The 22,236-nt window shown below is 38.2% G+C and overlaps 1 protein-coding gene across 1 annotated transcript in view; it reads right to left on the bottom strand.

Annotated features, from left to right (window-relative positions):
* TRHDE (thyrotropin releasing hormone degrading enzyme) overlaps positions 1-22,236 on the bottom strand; it is a 213,510-nt gene that overhangs the window by 105,163 nt on the left and 86,111 nt on the right. Inside the window, exons 5-6 of the mRNA XM_034063129.1 lie at positions 17,504-17,617; positions 2,138-2,275 (exon numbers count right to left, since the gene is read on the bottom strand). Coding sequence (XP_033919020.1) covers positions 2,138-2,275; positions 17,504-17,617 — 252 coding nt within the window. The remainder of the gene's footprint in view (positions 1-2,137; positions 2,276-17,503; positions 17,618-22,236) is intronic.

Raw genomic sequence — 22,236 nt, 5'->3', positions numbered from 1 at the left:
AATATGTTAAATTTTCTCTAATCTATCCTCAGAAGACAACAGAGTCAGGAGTCTGGAGGAAGATAGAGAAACAGTGAAAAGAGCAGTTATGAAGTCAGTTGGGAAAGTTTCTTTCTATTAGATATTGCTTGTATCTAAAACAAAAGGATGAATGCTTACAGGGAATAGCAGATAGACAAATTATCAAACAGGAGGTCTCCATGGGTGAAAGAATGGGTCTTTTAATCTCCTCACCTATGAAGGTGTGTTAAGTAAATTCTTCAATTGCCATTCCTCAAGGTGCAATCTCCTATCTAGACTCAAAAATTACAGAATCAGACCCTGCTAGGAGTACATTCAAGTGTCACCTAGGCTTCAGGAGAGGTGGCCATCAGAGAAGCTGAGTGGAGATCCTGCCATATCCATTGGCCATGGCCACTGTTGCAATGAAAAAGAAGCCTTTAAATGGAAGGATACAAGATAAAGATTGTACTTTAATGTGCACAGAAAACAGAGATCCTAATTCCCTGCATAAAACAGCTAACTATTACTAATCCTATAGCTAATACTATATATAAAATAGCTAATGCCCTATTTGCCATTTCAATGTAAATGAAAATTCCTTGATGTTTGAAAAGTATTCATAATATGAAAAATGCAATGTATCACTTTACTGTGTGATATTACTATTATCATATTAATAAAAACATAATTAGCTTTAAATATTAAAATACTGATGTGAGATAAGCCTCCAAACAAACTAGCTGAACTGAGGTTCAGCTACCACCAACAAACATAGGACTGAAACATTTAAACAATGAGAATACTTCAGTATGCTAAAAGCTGCTGGCTATTACAGCTTAATTGACCAAGAGTAATGTTTACAAAGCCAGCTAAGGGATTTTTGAAAATGTTACTTGGGCTTTTGAGCAATTCCAGCATTTTGAAATATTTCCCTAAGTATTCTGTGCTTGCATATTACATCCCCATGTTACATTCTACACCTATTACATGGACATATACACACACATGCTCATTTGCCCATCCTTAAAGGCAAATGAGATCCTTTCATGGAAAAGGATCAAGTTCAAGTTATTGCTGACTGGGAGTAACTGATGATTATAAGAGAGGATACACATCTTTTTTTAGCCCAGAATGAGCTCTGGATAAGCTGGAAGCTCAGTAGGAAAGTTAGTGTTATGCTGCTGCTGTTTTGTTACATATGTGCATGTTAGTATGATGTTAGCCAGCTAATAGTGCAGAAGAAAAGATTATCAAATGCAAAAGTGATAGTCAAAAGACTCCTGTTAACTGAATCATCAGCAGAGAGGTCCAGTACAGACTTCACAGCAGAAGGTTGCAGAGAGCAGCCTCTGCATCACACTCCAAACGTATTTGGTCACGATATTAAGGCATAGTATTACATACAGCATGTACCAGAGAACAACCATGTGGTAAGATTGAAACTACCAGCTTTTGGGCCATATACTAACAGCACAAAGGCAAAAAATGGAGAAGGTGAAAATGTACAGCCCTCTCACTCCTGCCCAGATGGTGTTCAGTCTCAAAGCTGGCCAAAAGGCTTTCTGTTCATTTGAAGTACAATTTGAAACTGCCTGAGTTTAATACATATTCCTTTACCACGCCAGAAGGCAGTTCCTCCACTCTCACTGTTCCACAATGACTTCATTTTTCACTGACAGAAGAATTCTCATGCATAGAAAAAACTGGAAAAACTTTACATTTAACTTCAGCACTGGATCCTTTTCCTAGAGAGTTTCAAAAGGACAAAGACTATACATTTTTCTCCTTTTTAAAGCATCTAACACAATTCAGACACCACTACAAAACAAACAGTAGTAAAAAACCCCAAATCTATTATTTATAACATTCAACAGCACTGAATATGTTGAATTTCACAGAATCACAGAATCCCAAGGGTTGGAAGGGACCTCAAAAGATCATCTAGTCCAACCCCCCGCAAAAGCAGGGTAACCACTGTTGTATATTACAGACAGATTCCACACAAAGTTTCCCAACTAGTAGCCACTGTAGTGTATGGGTTTTTTTAACTGGTATTAGTCCTACAGACAGAATGATCTTCTAACAACTACTGACATAACTGTGTATAAAGATAAGTAAGTTTAATTAGCCTTACCTTTTTATAGGCAATCCAGTCAAACACCCTGTCAATATCTGTGGCTTGCTGCACCTCCTGGGATACTGGATGTGAGCTGGCCAAACCATCCAGCAACATCACTTCATGCAGGACATCTGTCAGAAATCTCTGTTTTTCCTGAAATACAGCGTATGTAGTAGTATCACAGGCCAATACACATTTACAACAATACAGAAATTATGCAGAGTTATCAGAGGCAGCTGACTGATGACAGTTGGCTAAAATCAGACCTACTTGGAATGTAAGTCACCAAGACCTCCTACGATATGGAACAGGCTCTGACTTAAAATCTTTTGTTGCAATAAAACTTTAATGAAATCAAATTAAAGACTATTAAATGAACCAAAACATATCTGTAGGTGCAGACTGCAATTCTGATTATGAATATTAATTCACAGTTACGAAGGGTGGTGAGAGGTGAAATCGTGTAGTCTTCAATCACAGAAACACATGGATGCAACAAGTCGAGATGATTGCGTATGAAAACTTGCAGCTATGCAGGTTTGAGGGTATGAAAACTTCCAACAGAGATAGGTAAATACAATTATTATTGCTTCATTTAGTGAAGTTTCAGTCACTTGGCTCTTTGTGCCAAGTTCACACAGCAGGTCAGCATGGGACAGGACAATGAAGAGAGCCAAAAACAGTGTTACAGATGCCTACACTGTCTTTCATAATTCTGGTACAGAAATCCTTTCCCCTCAAGACCTTGTGTGCTCTAAAAACTTTGTAACTTCCACCTGAAGGAAAACATTATTATCTCTCTTTACAATTGGGACAATAGCTGCATGTAGAAGTTAAATGACATAGTCAAAGTCACAGCTACATCAGAGGCAGGTGCAAACCCAAACAACATCCAACATACTAATTTGTTTATATACCTTCCACAAATACAGATTGCAGAGGTATGCCAAAACTGCTGCACATTTACTCTGGCAGCAACATTAATTAAATGTGTATGTACAGCCTATGAACTATGCTGCACTCAATTTTACAGTGCAACTAGATGGGACTTCTTCAGCTGAGAAATTACATGCCTTAAAACTCTCTCATATTGCATTCATATAGATTTCTCTAATCCAAAATACTGTTTCTGGAAAGAAGAATTTCATTTACTCGTTTTTTTTGAGTCAGAAATAAATGCGAAGAGTGAATTAAAAATTATAGAAGGTTTCAATACATTTTTTTTACCCTGAAATACATATCTTGAACTGTATCTAAATTACCTGAACCTAAATGTTCCTCAATCATTGTCAACCTCATGCCATAACACAAAGGAACTCTAGTTAATGCTGCATTTTTTTAAAAAGCCACCTTGATGTCCTCAGATAAAATAACCACACAATTACATAATAAATTCTATGTTTAATTTCTTGGGTGTCAAGGTTTTGGTATCAATGTGTTAATTCAAATTATATTTATAAGACAGCTGAAAAGCTCTTCCAGTGCTGATCCATCTGGAAATAAGCCTTTATGTTAAAATTCATTAGAGCACAAGAAATGTACCTTGATCTGATTGTATATTCAGGCAATTAAAAACACAGGATGCAGAAAAGCCAATTACCCACCACACTCTTAGTGCTCTCAGCTGGCTGCATGAGGTAAGGTTTGTGAAGGGAGAAGTAATGCCTTGTTTGTATTATTGTTCATTTCCAGATTTTCTCAGGCATACACAGTTAGCAACTGCCCTTTTTTATGGGTGGAAAAAAAGGTGTAGGGAAACAATCATTATGACAGTCCTACTCAGGGGAAAATTGCTCAAGTGTAAAGGACTGTAGATGCTTTGGTTGCACCTCACATTCCCTATTAGTCAGTAATACAGCCTCAGTTTCATCAGATATATGAGATGTAATACATACAGGTATGAACACACAGAGTTATGGATCTGTGTCCAAATTCAAGTCTGAATATCACAATTCACAAACACTTGTGGGACTGGATTGTTAGTTTGGAATTAATTCATTAAAAGGATAATTTTTAATCACAAATTAATACTTTAAATATAGAACCTGGAATCAAGAAAATCAGCATATATGAAACCTAAAGTAAAGATAGAAGAAGAATACAAAAAAAAAAGACAGGCTACATTTGGGTTTTCTGTTTGTTTCTTTGGTTATCTCCTGAAAAGGAACATTTTAGATTCATAATTACTCATTCAACTTACCATAGCTGAAAAGTCTTCCTTAAAATTTATGTCACACCATTAGACTGAGATACAACTGGAATAGCTAGTATGCCTCCAAATAGTAAACCTACATTTTAGTGGGAATTAATAGGTCTTGTAATCTATAGCGCTAAATTTATTGAACTAAAAGGATTAAAAAAAAAAACACAAAAAAAACCACCCTCCCTCACAAAAAAAATTAAATAAAAACAACCAAACAAAATATTCCCAGCTTTTTCCTTTAGGATGGAACCCTTGAGAGCAGTTTTCAAAGGGAGACTTAAATAAAGACCAGGTTGGACAGGCCCTTGAGCAACCTTGGTTTGCTGGAAGGTGTCCCTGCCCATGACAGGGGATTGGAACTAGATGACCTTAAGGTACTTTCTAATGCTAACTATTCCATGATACACACAGGGACCTGCAGCTTGAAGAGACAACAAAAAAAAAAACAAAAATGCAAAAAGAAACTAAAACTGCCTTAATTATGTTGAAGAACCACTAAGCTATTAAAGTCCTAACAACACATTAAGGGGGAAAGGCCAACCCGTCACCAACTTGCTTATACTGATGGAAGAGGGTCTTTCTATTTTCTTGTTCGTTTCCTCTATACAGTACAATGGAATTGATGTAACATGATACAGGACTAAAGAAACAGGTGGCATAGAAACTGTAAAAAAAGTCACTCTTGGAATGCATTTAATCATAGAATCATAGAATAGTTAGGATTGGAAAGGTCCTCAAGATCATCCAGTTCCCACCCCCTGCCATGGGCAGGGACACCTCACACTAAAGCATTCCACCCAAGCCTTCATCCAACCTGGCCTTGAACATTGCCAGGGATGGAGCATTCACAACCTCCCTGGGCAACCCATTCCAGTACCTCACCACCCCCACAGTAAAGAATCTCTTCCTTAGATACAATCTAAACCTCCACTATTTAAGTTTCAACCCATTACCCCTTGTCCTATCACTACAGTCCCTAATGAACAGTCCCTCTCCAGCATTCCTGTAGGCCCCCTTCACATACTGGAAGGCTGCTATGAGGTCTCCACGCAGCCTTCTCTTCTCCAGGCTGAACAGACACAACTTTCTCAGCCTCTCTTCATATGGGAGGTGCTCCAGTCCCCTGATCATCCTCATGGCCCTCCTCTGGACTTATTCTAGCAGTACCATGTCCTTTTTATGTTGAGGACACCAGAACTGCACACAATACTCCAAGTGAGGTCTCACGATAGCAGAGTAGAGGGGCAGGATCACCTCCTTTGACCTGCTGGTCATGCTCCTTTTGATGCAGCCCAGGATACAATTGGCTTTCTGGGCTGTGAGTGCACAACGCTGGCTCATGTTCATTTTCTCATTGACTACCACCCCCAAGTCCTTCTCCGCAGGACTGCCATGAATTTCCTTTTTGCCCAACCTGTACCTGTGCCTGGGATTGCTCCCACCCAGGTGTAGGACCTTGCACTTGGCATGGTTAAACTTCATGAGGTTGGCATCAGCCCACCTCACAAGTGTGTCAAGGTCCCTCTGAATGGCATTCCTTCCCTCTAGCGTATCAACAGAACCACACAGCTTGGTCTCATCGGCAAACTTGCTGAGGGAACACTCAATTCCATTGTCCATGTCAGCGACAAAGATATTAAACAAGACCGGTCCCAACACTGATCCGTGAGGGACACCACTCGTTACTGATCTCCAGCCGGACATTGAACCGTTGATCTCAACTCTTTGAGTGCGACCATCCAGCCAGTTCTTTATCCACTGAGTGGTCCACGTGTCAAATTGATGACACTCCAATTTAGAGACACGGATGTCATGTGGGACAGTGTCGAACGCTTTGCACAAGTCCAGATAGATGACGTCAACTGCTCCACCCCTGTCCATCACTTTTGTAGCCCCGTCATAGAAGGCCACCAAATTGGTCAGGCAGGATTTTCCCCTAGTGAAGCCATGCTGGCTGTCACCAAGTACCTTGTTGTTTTTCATGTGCCCTAACATGCCTTCCAAGAGAATCTGCTCCCAGATTTTGACAGGCACAGCAGTGAGACTGACTGGTCTGTAATTCCCCAGGTCATCTATTTTCCTCTTCTTAAAAATGGGGGTTATATTTCCCTTTTTCCAGTCATCAGGAACTTCACCTAGCTGCCACGATTTATGAGGGCACCAAGCTGCCAACAAGGTAGGTGACAGGTTTGCAGCTACATATGAAACAATGACCCTCCTCTGAAGGAGTATGACTGCAAGAAAAAAGCCAAAGACTGATCTGCCTGTAAGGAAAAGATAGTTTCAGGTGAGTCCAAGGCTTTGCTTAGAAGCCCAATGCTGTGCAGTGCTAACATAGGGCCAGTGCTCTGAGCAGAAGTTGATGTGACAGTAGCAGAAACCTAGCCTGAAATAAGCACAGAGGTGTTTCCACTCAAATGTGTGCCTTTCTCTACAGGCAACCAGGAAGCCCCTATGCTCCTTATCTCCCTACTGCCCATTTGGAGTTCCATCTCTTCATCTCCTCTCCTCAAACTCTCCTTGAACTATGGATAGGTGAAGTCTGGGGGACCAGACCCATGTTGAGAAGAAAAGACATAGAATCATAGAATCAAAGAATAGGGTTGGAAAGGACCTTACGATCATCTAGTTCCAACCCCCCTGCCATGGGCAGGGACACCTCACACTAAAGCATTCCACCCAAGCCTTCATCCAACCTGGCCTTGAACATTGCCAGGGATGGAGCATTCACAACCTCCCTGGGCAACCCATTCCAGTACCTCACCACCCTAACAGTAAAGAATCTCTTCCTTAGATACAATCTAAACCTCCACTATTTAAGTTTCAACCCATTACCCCTTGTCCTATCACTACAGTCCCTAATGAACAGTCCCTCTCCAGCATTCCTGTAGGCCCCCTTCACATACTGGAAGGCTGCTATGAGGTCTCCACGCAGCCTTCTCTTCTCCAGGCTGAACAGTCCCAACTTTCTCAGCCTCTCTTCATATGGGAGGTGCTCCAGTCCCCTGATCATCCTCGTGGCCCTCCTCTGGACTTGTTCCAACAGTTCCATGTCCTTTTTATGTTGAGGACACCAGAACTGCACACAATACTCCAAGTGAGGTCTGATGAGAGCAGAGTACAGGGGCAGGATCACCTCCTTCGACCTGCTGGTCACACTTCCTTTTGATGCAGCCCAGGATATGGTTGGCTTTCTGGGCTGTGAGTGCACACTGAAGCCGGCTCATGTTCATTTTCTCATCGATCAACACCCCCAAGTCCTTCTCCACAGGGCTGCTCTGAAATTCCTTTTTGCCCAACCTGTAGCTGTGCCTGGGATTGCTCCGACCCAGGTGTAGGACCTTGCACTTGGCATGGCTAAACTTCATGAGGTTGGCCAGTTATTTCTTATTGCTTTCCCTTTTAGAATCATAGAATAGTTAGGATTGGAAAGGACCTTAAGATCATCAAGTTTCAACCCCCCTGCCTTGGGCAGGGACACCTCACACTAAACCATATCACCCAAGCCTTCATCCAACCTGGCCTCGAACACTGCCAGGGATGGAGCATTCACAGCTTCCCTGGGCAACCCATCCCAGTGCCTCACCACCCTAACAGTAAAGAATTTCTTCCTTACATCCAATCCAGACTTCCCCTGTTTAAGTTTTAACCCCTTGTCCATGGACTTGTGCACGTTCATATTCTTAAGATGTTCTTGAACCATATCCTCTCCTACAGTGGGCCCAAGGTCTTCATTCTCACAGTCCCTGCATTACCTTCCAAAACCTGGGTGGTGTGGTCAGAGCATTTGTCAGTGAAGACCGAGGTAAAGAAGCCATTAAGAACCTCAGCCTTGTCCAAATCCAGGGTAGCCAGTTCTCCTGCAAGCTTCCGAAGAGGGCTCACCTTGTCCCTGTTCTGTCTTTTATTTGCAATATACCTATAGAATCCTTTCCTGTTATCTTTCACATCTTTAGCCAAGTTTAAGTCTAATTGGGCCTTAGCTTTCCTAACCCGGTCCCTAGCTTCCCGGACAACATCCCTGTATTCTTCCCAGGACGCCTGTCCTTGCTTCCACCTTTTATAAGCCTCTTTTTTCATTTGAATTTTCCTCATCAGCTCCTTATCCATCCAAGGAGGTCTCCTGTCCCTCCTGCTGCACTTCCTTCTAGCTGGGATGAACACTCCTGAGCTTGTAGCAGGTGATCCTTGAATATCAACCAAGAGTCTTGGGTCCCCCTACCCTCTAGGGCTATATCCCATGGAACCTTGCTAAGCAGGTTCCTGAAGAACCCAAAGTCTGTTCTCTTGAAGTCCAGGGCAGTGAGCTTGCTGCACGCTCTTCTCACTGTCCTGAGGACCTCGAATTCAACCATCTCAAGGCTGCCCTGGAGTGTCACATTCCCAAGCAGCCCTTCCCTGCTGGTGACCATGAGGTCAAGCAGGGCACCTCTCCTTGTTGGCTCCTCTATTGCTTGCAGAAGGAAGTTGTCTTCCACACAATCAAGAAACTTCCTGGATTGCTTGGGCCGGGCCGTACCGTCGCTCCAACAGATGTCAGGGTGGTTGAAGTCCCCCATGAGAACAAGGGCCTGCGAGCATGAGGCTGTTCCTATCTGTCTGTAGAGTGCTTCATCCACAGAGTCCTCTTGATCAGGCGATCTGTAACAGATCCCCACAGTAATGTCTCCCATCACTGTTTTCCCCTTAACCCTGACCCACAAGCTCTGTGTTGACTGTTCACCTGTCCCCAGACAGAGTTCCATACTCTCCAGCCTATCCCTAACATAAAGGGCAACTCCCCCTCTCCATCTGCCAGGCCTGTCCTTTCTAAAGAGCCTGTAACCTTCCATTCCAACACACCAGTCATAGGAGCCATCCCACCACATTTCTGTGATATTCTGTGATAATCTTTCTTATTCTCGAGAATGCTTTCAGGTGCAGGGACTGAAATGCTGTTATCAGACAACAATGCCTTTCAAACGTTTACATTATCAAAGATCTGTGGTTACTAGATTCAAGTATTTGTCTCTTTACAGGAAAGACTTCTTTTAATCCTTGCAATAAGACCTACTCTACTTGGTACAAGGTTGTCCTGAAAGACTAATCCCTTGTCTGCTATCAGCTCGTTAGACAGCATTTAATCATTGTGAAAATACTAATTTCACTCCTTCAGGTAAGAGAAGCACAAATACTATGGGTCAGAAAAGTTCCACTTACAGCAATTTTTCCACATTATGGAAATAATCTGGAGATTTTAAAATGTGATCTATATTGCAAATCGTTCCATAGCAAAAAGAAACAGAAGTAAGGAACTGGCTACCCACAAAAAAGCCTTCTGGTTCTAGTTTATTTTCACTTTATTCTAGGGAGGAAGGTTTATGGAAAGGTGCATTCATCTCCAATAGGATGCCCATTGTTTAACTATTCTACCTCTAAATGTAAAGAAAGGAATTCTGAAATAACTTTTTTTGGCAGAGAAGTCTGTACCTTCAAGTGCCATTAAAAATGTATTGTGCATAACAGAATAACAATGATGTAATGGACAGGGACTGCTGCTGGTGACTTTACAATACCATATTGAGGCATAATGTAAGAGTTCAAGTTAGCATGACAATAACATATACATAGTCACATAAAAATAATTTCTAAAAATTAATATGAAATACCAGGGAAAAGAATTACAATGGAGAGAAAAAAAAATAAGAAAAAAAAGGAAAACATCCAACAGTGGAATAAAAAGAACAGAACAATGAAAGCCGAAACTGATAATTAGTAGGCAGAAGAGATCAAAGGCCTCAATATTAAAGGCATCATCTTTGTTCTGGAAAGCTATTCAAACAGCTTACAGACTGAGGATTCTACATGAATAAAGCTTAATATTAGTGTGCAAATCTGCAAATGATTTTCCTGACAAATTTGCCAGAAATGTCTTCTCCAAAACATAGAGCTTTACTATCATGAATACAGAGATAAGTGATCTCTCATGCCTGACAAAACAAGCATTTGCAAGATGTAGTACCTGGGTTTATAGGGAAACTGCACCCTAGGGGAAAAAAAACAGGGGCAAATTTTGAAAACAATCAAAGAACACCAGAATATACACTACCGATTCAGTTCTAATACAATATATTTCAGGGTGAAGCTTAACAAACTACAAAGGAATACCAGCTTTGAGGAAACCTAAAGTTCAGTACAATACCTTAAGGGCACAAAAGATCCACTGAGGGACAAAAGCAAGTTCTGTCTACATGCTCATAAAATCTAAGTTGTCATAGCACAGGAAGTCTCCTGAGTACTTGCAAATGAAAGCAACATTTCTTTCTCTTTCTTCCCAACAGTAATTTTTTTGTAAGTAGCTTGAGAAGCTTACAGATTACCTTTCTTTTTTTTTATTTATATCTCTGTATGTGTGCTTCAATTATGTGTGCAGCTTGCTGAAGGAGGCCTGCAACATAATAGAATCATATAATATTCTACAGTATCAGCTGTATGTCATGCTTCCGTGTCTACCTTCATAAACCTCTTTTCTGTATTTTCAAAATTCTTGCGAAATTTCTGTTCCTGTGCATGAGAAATTTTCTCACTGACAATGTTTGTTGTTATAAAGCAATGTGGGTGTTCTAGGAGTTCATAGTCAAGGAACACCAAAAGTTCTGAGTATCAGGAAAGAGAATTGGATATGTTGTGTTTTTTTTAAATAAAGTGCCAAATCAGATATTCCCGACAACCTGCTTAAGAGGCCAAGCAGTTTGGATTTTGAGTTTTTAAGCAATTACACCAGCTACTTCAACTGCTGTTTCTTCTCACCACTCTGTTTTCCAGGTGTACACCAGATCCCCTAAGCCAAATGTGGGCCCACAAAACAGGAGGATGAAGTACAGAAAAGGGAGCGTTAGAAAAGGAAACAACACATAATGACCACCAGCACTTCACAAAAAGGCCAGTTTCACTCTCCATGATCATATTTTGTCACTTTGTGGGTAGCTGCCTTTACAGAAATAAAGTCATTAAACAAACAGATGAACACAGATCCATTGTCTCCTCAAGCATGTGTCTCCAGAGCATTTTAAAATATTAGGCAAAGTATGAAGTCTACTCTCTACTTTAAAATCCACAGGTGGACTCTGTAGAGGAAATTCATCTAAATTCAAATAACAGTAAATAATATTCAAATGAGGCTTTGAGATGTGGTTAGTATACTGAGTCAAATTCCAGCAACAACTGACAGAAGTCACCCTCAATGAGAATAATTTTTGGGTGCATTTGCTGGATGGGTTTCAGCCTGAAAGCGATGAGATTCAACGACGTAAGTCCTGAAGGAACCAAAGATATTTTGCAGGCAAACCAAAAATTGCTTGGGTTCCAAGTAACTGCACACTACCATGATTTTAAAATAAACAGTGGCAGCACATTCAGGACAGCTGAAAATGTAAGAAGCAGACGCCTTCAGTAAGAATGCCCTCAAATACACAGCTACAGCTTTGCTGTTGAACATCCCATACCAACTACACTTCTTGATGAAGTGTGTATTCTTGTTTCAGTAGCACTACCCTGCAGTGAGTCATTGCCTTAAGGCAAAACTTGCCATCAAGTTTCCTTCATTTTTACTGAAGACAAAGTGGTTACTAATTCACAATCATTTGAAATTCAGCCAGTTAACTGAAGTTTCTTTCTGAAACAAAAGCTTCATCTAAACCCCAAACTCAGGAGGTTTGAACTCACATCACCCAAAAGCTCTCATCATAATGTCATATTAACTGTTCTATGAAGATGAGCAGATAATGACATGAAGAAAGAAGAGATGCAGACACTCTCCAAACTTGAACTTAATCTCCTGAATAAATGTTTCACCTAAATATTGATATTCTTTTATGTCTGATCTCTACGTGTTAAGAGTTAACTACTTAAAGTTAAGAATTCCATTATTAAATGGATATTAAAACACATTACCAGAGAATAAAAAAAGAAACTGTTAAGGAAGACCATGTGGAGATGGAGATTTATTTTCCTAGTTATAAGATAAATGTAGTATAAGCATTACTAAACTGGCATACTTTAAAATGACTAGTAATTGGCAACCAGATCTTGCAGCTTACCTTTACATTTTTCTTTTTTCCTGCCAAAGTCAATTATACATGAGATTCTAGTCAATTTTACATTGAAAGCTTTCCCCACAGTTGAGTTAAAACAGAAAATCATACAAGGACTGACTTCACTGAGCAGTTACTGGGGCAAAAAACACTCCATGTGGTATTAATTAAAGGCTTACTTTATTCCAGCGTGGGGAGCTTTTAACCAAAATAGAAGAGATGAAAGTAGTTTAAAAAAATGAGAGGCTGAATCTCTCTCAATGCTGAGCCAGCGTGATATATATGTTGGGTTAGAAGGATCAAGCAGGCTTCAGCTCAGGTCTGAAATGACAAAATAATAATGAAATAAATAAAAAAAGCCCAAGTCTTAAGTCTACTTCAAAACTTATAATAATATTCTGTGTTTTCTATGAGTCAAATAATGCCTAAAAAAACTTTACACATTCAGGCAAACACTTTAGGAGGCAATCTGAGTCTAAAAGCACATTAAAGATACATATGTATCTAACAGCCATATTTACTTTTATTATCCCAACTGAGTCAATGTGAAAGATAAGCAATTAAGGTAATTTATCAAGACTTTGGGCAGCATATTGCATGATGTTCAAAGTACTTAATGTAATGAAGTTCAGTTGAATGGTTTTCTGTTAACATTTTAGGCACAGGTAATTTCTTGCAGCATATATTTTTAAAACAGAAACAATGTGCAACCTCATAATAATTTTCAGCTGCCCGTAGTAATTGCAGGATCTCCTAGACTTTGGAACCTAACAGTGTGAAGGAAGCATGGTTTGCTTTAAGAAAGATGAAAGATGCTTTTCCGTGTAGACACAAAGTTTTACTCCAAATACTTTAATCACAATTGTACAATACTAAGAAAATTTCTGGCAATTATAAAAGTAGTAAGCTGAAAACTGTAAAAGTAGCAAGCACACAAAAAAATTGGAGATCTTACCCTAGAGCTCCGATGGATAGGGAAGGCAAAGGATTCAAAGCCATCGCTGGTGTACTACAGCTTGGCTCAGCCAATAAAGTTGTCAGCAAAGCTAACTATTATAGAATTTTAAAAAAGGGAGAAGGCAGCTGGGCTCTGTGAAATGTTTTCTCAGCATCAAGCCAGCTACTGACCACTAAAGTATTTGACGCTTGTTTGATAGATGAAAGGGAAAATTACATGCTCATAATTCCTGCTGTCATAGTCCTCAAAACCTACCCCAATTCCAGAGACATTCAAGGACAAACATGATGGTTTCTTCTACCAGAGTATAAGGAGGCAAAAGGTCAGTCAACAAATTCCTGGATGTGTAAGCTTCAGTTGAATTCCTCCCTTTACAAAGCCACCTATAAAGGACTTCAGCATAATGAAAGAAACAGAGAGCAAGATGGAATATGTAGTTGCAAATGGTATCTGAAACAGGAAAGTGAGCAGGGTAGATGAGAAAAGACAGGACTGTGAAGTGGAAACTACCAGCACGCAGTTTTCTGCTCTAACGATCTCTTTGCTCCTAAAACTAACAGAGGCACCTTCCACAGACATGAGACTACGTTGTGTCAGTTGTAAGATCTTACAGCTCAAGAACTCATATCCAGCTGCTGTTGCTTTTTGATGGCATGGAGAGAAAACCAAAAAGTTACATGGTAAGCCTCTAATACAGAAACCTCATCACTTTCTAAGTCATAAAACAGCAACAGCCAGGGAACTGACATGCAGATGACCACTCTGAGTACACATGATCAAGCAAAATTCTGTGATCTATGGGGGGAACAGTTTGCAGAACCAGCTTTGTTTCTAAAACTATCCTGGCAACACAGAAACTGTTGAAACTCCAAAGACCTTGAAGAATGAGATTTGAGAATAAGAATTTGAGACACTTTAGAATAAAAATTTAAAAAAAAATCTGCCTGGGGGATAGGCAAGGCAAAAGGCTGAAATGGAAAGAATCATGAATTAATTTCCATGGTAAATGACTAATGACTGTACAGTAGGGACATATTTCCTACAAAACCAAAGGGAGCTTCACTTTTAAAAGGTAAGAAGTAACATGCATGGACTTATTTTCTAGCTGAGGGGAGGAAATAAGAATTTCTAGCTTTGATCTTGGTTTCAGCTGGGATAGAGTTGATTTTTTTCCCACTAGATGGTATAGTGCTGTGTTTTGGCTTTAGTATGAGAATATTGTTGATAACGCACCCATGTTTTACTTGTTGCTCAGTAGTGCTTTCCCTAAGCCAAGGACTTCTCAGTTTCCCATGCTCTGCTAGTGAAGAGGGGCGCAAGCAGCAGGGAGGGAGCACAGCCAGGATGACTAACCCGAACTAGCGAAAGAAGTATTCCATACCACAGCACATCATGCTCATATGTTCCTCCTCTCTTTTTTTCCCTATTACTATTTCTATTATTATTATATTTTACTTCATTTCCATTATTAAACTGGTCTTATTTCAACCAATGTGTTTTACCTTCTTCCAAGTCTCCTCCCAAACCCACCCAGAGCAGGGAATAAGGGTAGGAGTAAGCAGAGCCTTAACAGTGAAAACTTAAGTGCCTGTAGCCTATAGGCATCCAATAAGTTAGGTAAGAAGCTGTGGGTAGATCTGTTTGATTCAGATGCATCCATATTGCCCAAGCTACATTTCCAGATAAAAGTCCTTTTTCTGGAACTGACTACCAGTCTTCTAAACTTATCCAAAATAAAATGTGACAAAAAATCCTTAATAAGGTGACAATGAGCTGAATTTGACATTTTAGTCCATGGGCTTCCCAAGGAAACTTTCAATGGTAACATTTCAGTACTACAAGAGACAGAACTTAACTGCCTTTCTCAGTTCTTTAGAAAGAGGATTTGGCATATTACTCTGTTTTCCTTATGCAGATAGCTGTGCTATCATACAACATAGCATCTTTTATTTTTATTACACAGGTAAGAATGACCACTAACAAACCACCACCCCAAATACTGGAATATTGTTTAACCATCATGACAGAACACAAGGTTTGTAAGTCTTGTTTTGCAACAGATTTACAAAGCTCATATTCTACCCTTCATTTTTGGGGGAGAAGGGGTGAAGTTGTTTGGAGTAGTTTCTCTTTTTATAAATGCTGACTTTTTATTTTGCAAGCTTACAAATGTCAGTAAAATCTAAACAACAAATGTGTTTTATGCTGGTAACAAAATTATGCAGCAAGCCAGATTTCTGTAACTGCAACTTTTACTCCTCTTCCTACAATCTCTGTATAAGGCAGAAACATCACAATACTGTTTCCTTCTCTAGCGTGCAAAAGGATGCAGTATGTTTAAATGTTGAACCAATCAAGTGTTCCATCTTGCCACAAATTTTGTAATTATTTAAATATGTCAGTATGGCTATTTTTATATCAAAGGCCAATGATATCCAAAGACTTAAGAAAAGTTTATGTCTACCTTGTTTTTAATTTAAGGAAAAAATTGACAGATTAATATTTTTTCAGGCACAGCAATATTAGTGTAGTTAATATTAATTTATGCAGCACATGTCTGATTTCCCAGTTTAACTGTCATACCTTTTTTAATCCATTTGTTTTGCCTGTATCCTGCTAAGACATGGGGATTTCATGTGATGGGCATGTCATTTACATAACAGTGAACATTATATTAATTCTACAGAAATCTCAAGCAAATATGTTATATTCCGAATGACTTCTAAAGCAAAGTACTTCTGGATTTGTTAAACTGATTATGTGAAGAATAAATGACTGATGATATGAAGATAAAATTTAGTGTATAAACGTTGTCATCTATGACATTTCACTATGCTAAAATCATAAAGGCCTGCCAGATTTCATTGCATTCATAATTAGAATCATTACATTGTAATTCAGGATGTGTTTTTCAGAGATAAAAAGAATGAGTTTTAATACAGCCAAAGCCAGATAAACCCAACAAGCCTACCTATGCAAGACAGATGTCAGTTCAGATAGAGATTTATTTTCCTTTTCATAATGCAATTATAAACAATATTGACACCTGAAAGAAAAAATTATAATACTACAAAGAATTCAAACTTCACAAGAAGCACACCTAAAGCAAGAGTACCTGTACACAACTTTTTTTAAAATTAACTTTACCTCATAATTATAGCATCTTCATTTCATGACACACAAAAGTAAATTGGACAAGAATACACAATAAATCAACCAGAAATGGGAAAAAAAACATTTCAGAAGTTAGTATGCAAGAGTTTAATCAAAACAGGCAATCTATATTTATAACAAATATTTTGCCACATAATTAAATGTGCAAACACAAAGCGCTAGCAAACAGAAAAAATCTCCAAAGGACAACAAAATCTAGATAGCAACCTTCAACATGGTCTCACACACAGTTTCCTTGTCCTGAGGTCTCTTCATATCTCATTTTTCTTACAAGCATATTTCTAGACTACAGTGGTTGCTATAATTTAGGACCTGACTAGGTCAGATGTGACTGAAGGACTCCAAAAGAATGTCTCAGCATGGCTTTACCAGTTTGCCATCAGAAAGCTCCAGTATTTGCACACCAGTTGACAAAGCATGCACAACTGTGTACAGCTGAAAATCATACCAAAACCTAGATTCTCAATTTATTTATCCCATGTTAACTTAATATGCACTGCTAGATGGCCAAATATTGCAGGAAGATAAAAGAAGTAAACTTAAGGAGAGGAGAACAGTATACTGTACAAAAAAATATGCTCAGTTTCCAGTATGTTTTAGCCAAACATTTCTTCCAAATTTTTCATGGATCAAATTTTATCATGTTCACAGATAAAATTCAGTATTTTCAATATTTTATAAAACAATCCGTGAAATCATAACTGCTTTAATCCAAAATGTTTCTGAGCAAAGAGACAGTAGTTAATGTTGGGTTATGATAGACATGACCTTATTTCTTTTGTAATAAATTGCAGATTATATTTCTGAAATGCTGTCAAATTATTTCACACCTACTGATTTTCCTTCACTGGACATCTGATACTTGCACGCATCATTTGGTATTTTTCAGCAGTCTCCATTTATAATAAAACAGGAGTATAACAGCAGAGCAACTTTTCTGTAGTCTTTGAATTAACAAGATAAAACTGATTTACCATGTTCCACCCTGGGTAGAGGTAGTCTGTCCCAACAAATTCAAAGTAATGAGCAAATCCTTCTTTCAGCCACACATCCTCCCACCAAACTGGAGTCACAAGGTCACCAAACCACTGCAAAGTACAAACAAATAAACTTTAGGAAACCACGTTTGCATATACCTTTAATGCAGAACACGTTCTATTAAATGTATCTGTTTAATAAAAACAGTAATAGAGATCACCCACTGAAACTTGTTAACTGTTTTTTCATATACTGATGAATTAAGCCTTTACAGGATGCGTAAGTTACTGGAGTAAAACATTAGAAAAGAACAAGCAGGGGAAAAGAATCATTGAGGAGAGTACTCACAGATATACTAGTAGAAGCTCACCTAGGTTTAAGGATCTTACATATACAGAGCACAGAAAAAGGCTTCTGACTCAAGTAATTAGATTCATTACCTGGAGATTTCGCTATGTATAGCGCAAATCTTAAAAAACTGGGAACACAATCTCCATACCTCAGACCTAAATTTTAGCATTAGTTTCTCCATGATGTCTGCCCTTTTACATTTTCCATTCTAATGATGCTCCATCTGTTGGTCAGTCTCCTAAAGAAAACAGTTTTATACAACCATGCCATCTCCCTGTGGGTAGGGACTCACGCACAAAAGCAAGTAGTTGATGCTACGTAAATGGGGGCACCCAAGATACCCACACAGGCATAGGAAATTTCATACAGGACTTACAGGAGATTTGCAGCCTTCCCAAACAGCAACCAGAGGCAGACAATATATAAAACAGGCCACCTATGTTTATGCAAGGGAATCCTACCCGAACTGACTGCATTTTCCATTACCCCATGCCACTCTTGAATTTCCCTATTGACTTCCATCTAATTTCAAAAGAAGGACAGAGATCACAAGGATAATTAAACTCCTACAACAGTACATGAAGATCAGGCAGTTGAAAAGAGAAGGATCTAAACTGGGGCAAGGCAAGAATCTGCTCAGTAGCCATCAACAGCCACAAACCTCTCATGGTACAGGACACATATGTGTCAAGATGGATTTTAGACAGCTGGGTTGATCAATGGGAGAGGAATGATGATAAGGATTCAAAGGAAATCAGGCAATCAGAAATTATCGATTTTTCTGCTGACGGATGGCCCTATTTAGATTACTGTAATGGCTCTGTGTAACCTGGATCATCGTAACACCAGTGGTAAGAGCACAAACACATACATTGTTATGAAAATATATTTCATCTTCTTTATAGCATCTTTCTGCCAAGCAAACACCAAAACTTTATTTCAGTAAAATTGTCTGACAGTTTTTAATTAATGAGATTAAAAATTAGATTAATTCATAATCAATAGAGATAACTTTGTGTTTTCATGGAGTTGGTAAGATCTGAAAATACATGGAAAGGAAGAAGCTAATGAGTATTCCAGAGGGAGACACTCATGTCAGAGGAGAGGAGCTGCTGCTAACACTATAACGAGAGTGAGGAACAAATAAAAGCTGAGTTGGCCAGTAAGAGGTTTGATTTCCTGATGGCTGGCTTATAGGCTTTGTCTGGGACCTGAATGAAAGGTCTCACTCCCATGCATCTCTTTGTGGAGTGAGAATAGGCTAAGAAAGGATCAATGCTTCTGTGAGGATTCACAGTAAAGGGAACACATGGGCTCCAAAGAACAGACTACAGAAACTACAGAGATTACCAGATTGCTACACAACGTTCAGTAAGATTTCAATGACAAAATGAAGTGAAACATGACAATGAATGTCACTGACAAACAATTTAAGAATTTAGGAAGAAGAGATGAAGTTGACAAAAGTAATATACATTAAGTGAAACTAAGCTTAATGGACACTCTGTGAGCATTATCTAGGTGAGGGCTAGATAATGTATTAATAAATTAACCCTCTACAGAACCAATACACATAGAAAAAGAAAGACTAGAAATACAGATAATGCACATAATTTGAAATGTTAGAGTAGCATACCACCAGAGAACTATGAAAGTTATATTTATACAATAACAGGTTGATTAAATGATTACTAATGACAGACTGAACACCATAGCACAGAGTTCATTTCTTGAGTTACAAGAGGACTGCTGAATAAATATGAAACCAGCAATAGTCATGGTATACTCTGAGTATTCAGAGAGAGATTTAAAAAAATAAGGTTGTGAAGCTCATAATACATCCTTCAGTAACTCAAAAGAATTAATAACTTTAATTACCATGTCACAAAAGAGAATTTCTTATAGTCTTCTATGAGTTTTCTGGGTACATTTATTAATGATACAATTAAAAGTATTAATTTAATTATTCACCAAAAGGAAGAAGTGTTTTATAGGCATTAAAAGAGCATGTGATACCAATATGAAAATGTAGGGAATTTGCTTAACTAGTCTCGAACAGTATCAAAGTTAGTTATGAATGTCACACAGAGCAGTCCCAGACACTGCAAATAATGAAGGCAAAATTTCCAGCAGAAAGGTGCCATTATTTTTCTAGATGTTATATATCTGAAGGGAAAACATTAAGTAAAACACACTTCATTTATTTAAGTAATTGTTTATGTATTTATTGGTATAGTTGGCTATAGACACTATTTGCTTGGAATGAAGATTATTACTTCTTTTATTTCAGAAAAGAAAAATTAATTTACATGTATCAAGTAGATAAATTTTGCATCTCCCTCAGCTATTATGCTTAGCTTGACTTGCAGAAGGCACTTATTTTACAGACACACCAAAAGGACACTCCTTCCTATATGCTTTCTCTAGTGGTTATTAAAATAACACAGATTTAGAAATTTTAATTTTCCTTCTGCTTTCATGCCTCTTTAACTCAATCTGTCACACCAACTTTTGTTCTCAGGTAGGAAAACTATCACAAAAAATCATGGCGCATAAATTCAAATGATCCTTTTTTCAAAGGCTGCAGGTGGGACTGATCCACACTATGCGAATAAAACTGATTACTACCTTAATGGAATTATTTTAATAAATTATGGCAACTATTTCAAGATATCAACTTAAGCTGCTAGAAATATGTGTGTTTTGATCAGTATCTCACTTGTGTGCTGTGGCTTGGAGGAGAAGCTTTTATGCCAAAACACTCCTCCTTTTGATTATTTGTCTGTTTAATTAAATACATAAAATGTTCTAAAAGAACACTCAGAATGAAAGATCAAGCACTAGCAACCTACAAAATTACTAAACTAACGCTACTCATGTAACTTTAATGTGTCCCTCCTAAAACATGTACCTAAAGCAAATATCTGGTCAAGCCTGACAAAGTCACCTGAGAAGAAATCAGGCGTAAAATTCTTTCTTACATGCTTTTTAACGTATTTTGACAACCACATAATTTCTTTGTACTTATGCAAATCTGTCTCTCATTTTCTTCTATCTGTCCTGAACACTGTGTCAGGCATTAATACTCAGCAGGTTAGGGAATTCTGATTTTAAACAGTCATACCTAAAAGTAACAATCCCAATTCTTAATATTCACCTGGTATCAAAACAGAAACAACAGCAACATGAATGGAGGAAGATACTTTCAACTAAGCAAACAGCACTGGAATTGATATCAACACAGACACTAAGTAAGCATTCTCACTTGCAATTTTACGATCACTTAAAAGCACTCTGTAACCACACTGCTACCCTAAAATAAATTTAAATACAGTTTTTACCCATTTTATGATCCTCTGATATTCCCAGAACAATTTAAATAGGTGTTGGTTGTAATGAGGATCAAATAAATGAACTTGGTAAGTTACTGATGTAAAAATTGCCCACATAAATTACTTTTGAAAGAGAGTAACTTATTAAAGCAGTGCAAAGAATAACTGGAAATAATGAAAGTACTTCACAAAAAGGAAGACTTAAGCTGAAAAAAGTTACTGATCATCAGATTTAATCAAAAGGTTTTAAGAGAAGCAGCATAACCCTGTAATCAGGAGCAATGAACCCGGCACTACAAAATACACCTCACTGAAGAATCCAATACCAACAGGAGCTGAGATTTGATGACCTAATATGTGTTTTCCACACCTCATTCCTAAGGCACTATAATTTTTCTAGCTGAACAGTGTGCTACTCTATTGTACTGCACAATAAAGAGCATATAACAAAATCAGATGATCCTACTGAGAACAAACCAGCAATAACCTTCAATAAAAATTTCATGTTGTAGTTGAGAACTTCATATTCATCGCCAGATTTTATGTGAAACATGAATATGAACAAAACATTATTATTTCCAGGTTCATCTACCAGAACTCCATTACAAAGGCTCCCTTTTATATGGTACTTTTTATTTGCAGAAAGTGTTAAGAATTTGCATTGCCTTTTAAAGAATACTCTGTAAAGTCACAGATGTAAGCCATGCTGATTACACAGTAGGATTTCATTCATTTTAACCTGAAGGCTATGATTATGCCTCTTATGAGTGCAACAAAGGGTTTCCTGTCCCTGTAGTGAATTTCTTCAATAACATTTGCATTTAACTCAATACTACTAAACACTCATAATGTGTTTATATTGAGATAAGAAGATGGAAAAAATGTAAAATAAATTGTAATATATGTTTATTACAAAGTCTTCTTATTGATACAAAAGTTTCTGTACACACAAAGACTCGATTATCCATCATTAGCGAACAGAGGGTCAATACCATATTGAGAAAAAAAAAAAGAAAAAGAACATGGAAGTATGTGTTTATGTGATG

This window comes from Melopsittacus undulatus, chromosome 5 (assembly GCF_012275295.1).
Source record: "Melopsittacus undulatus isolate bMelUnd1 chromosome 5, bMelUnd1.mat.Z, whole genome shotgun sequence".
Lineage (NCBI taxonomy): Eukaryota > Metazoa > Chordata > Aves > Psittaciformes > Psittaculidae > Melopsittacus > Melopsittacus undulatus.
This window is presented reverse-complemented; position numbering and strand designations above follow the sequence as displayed.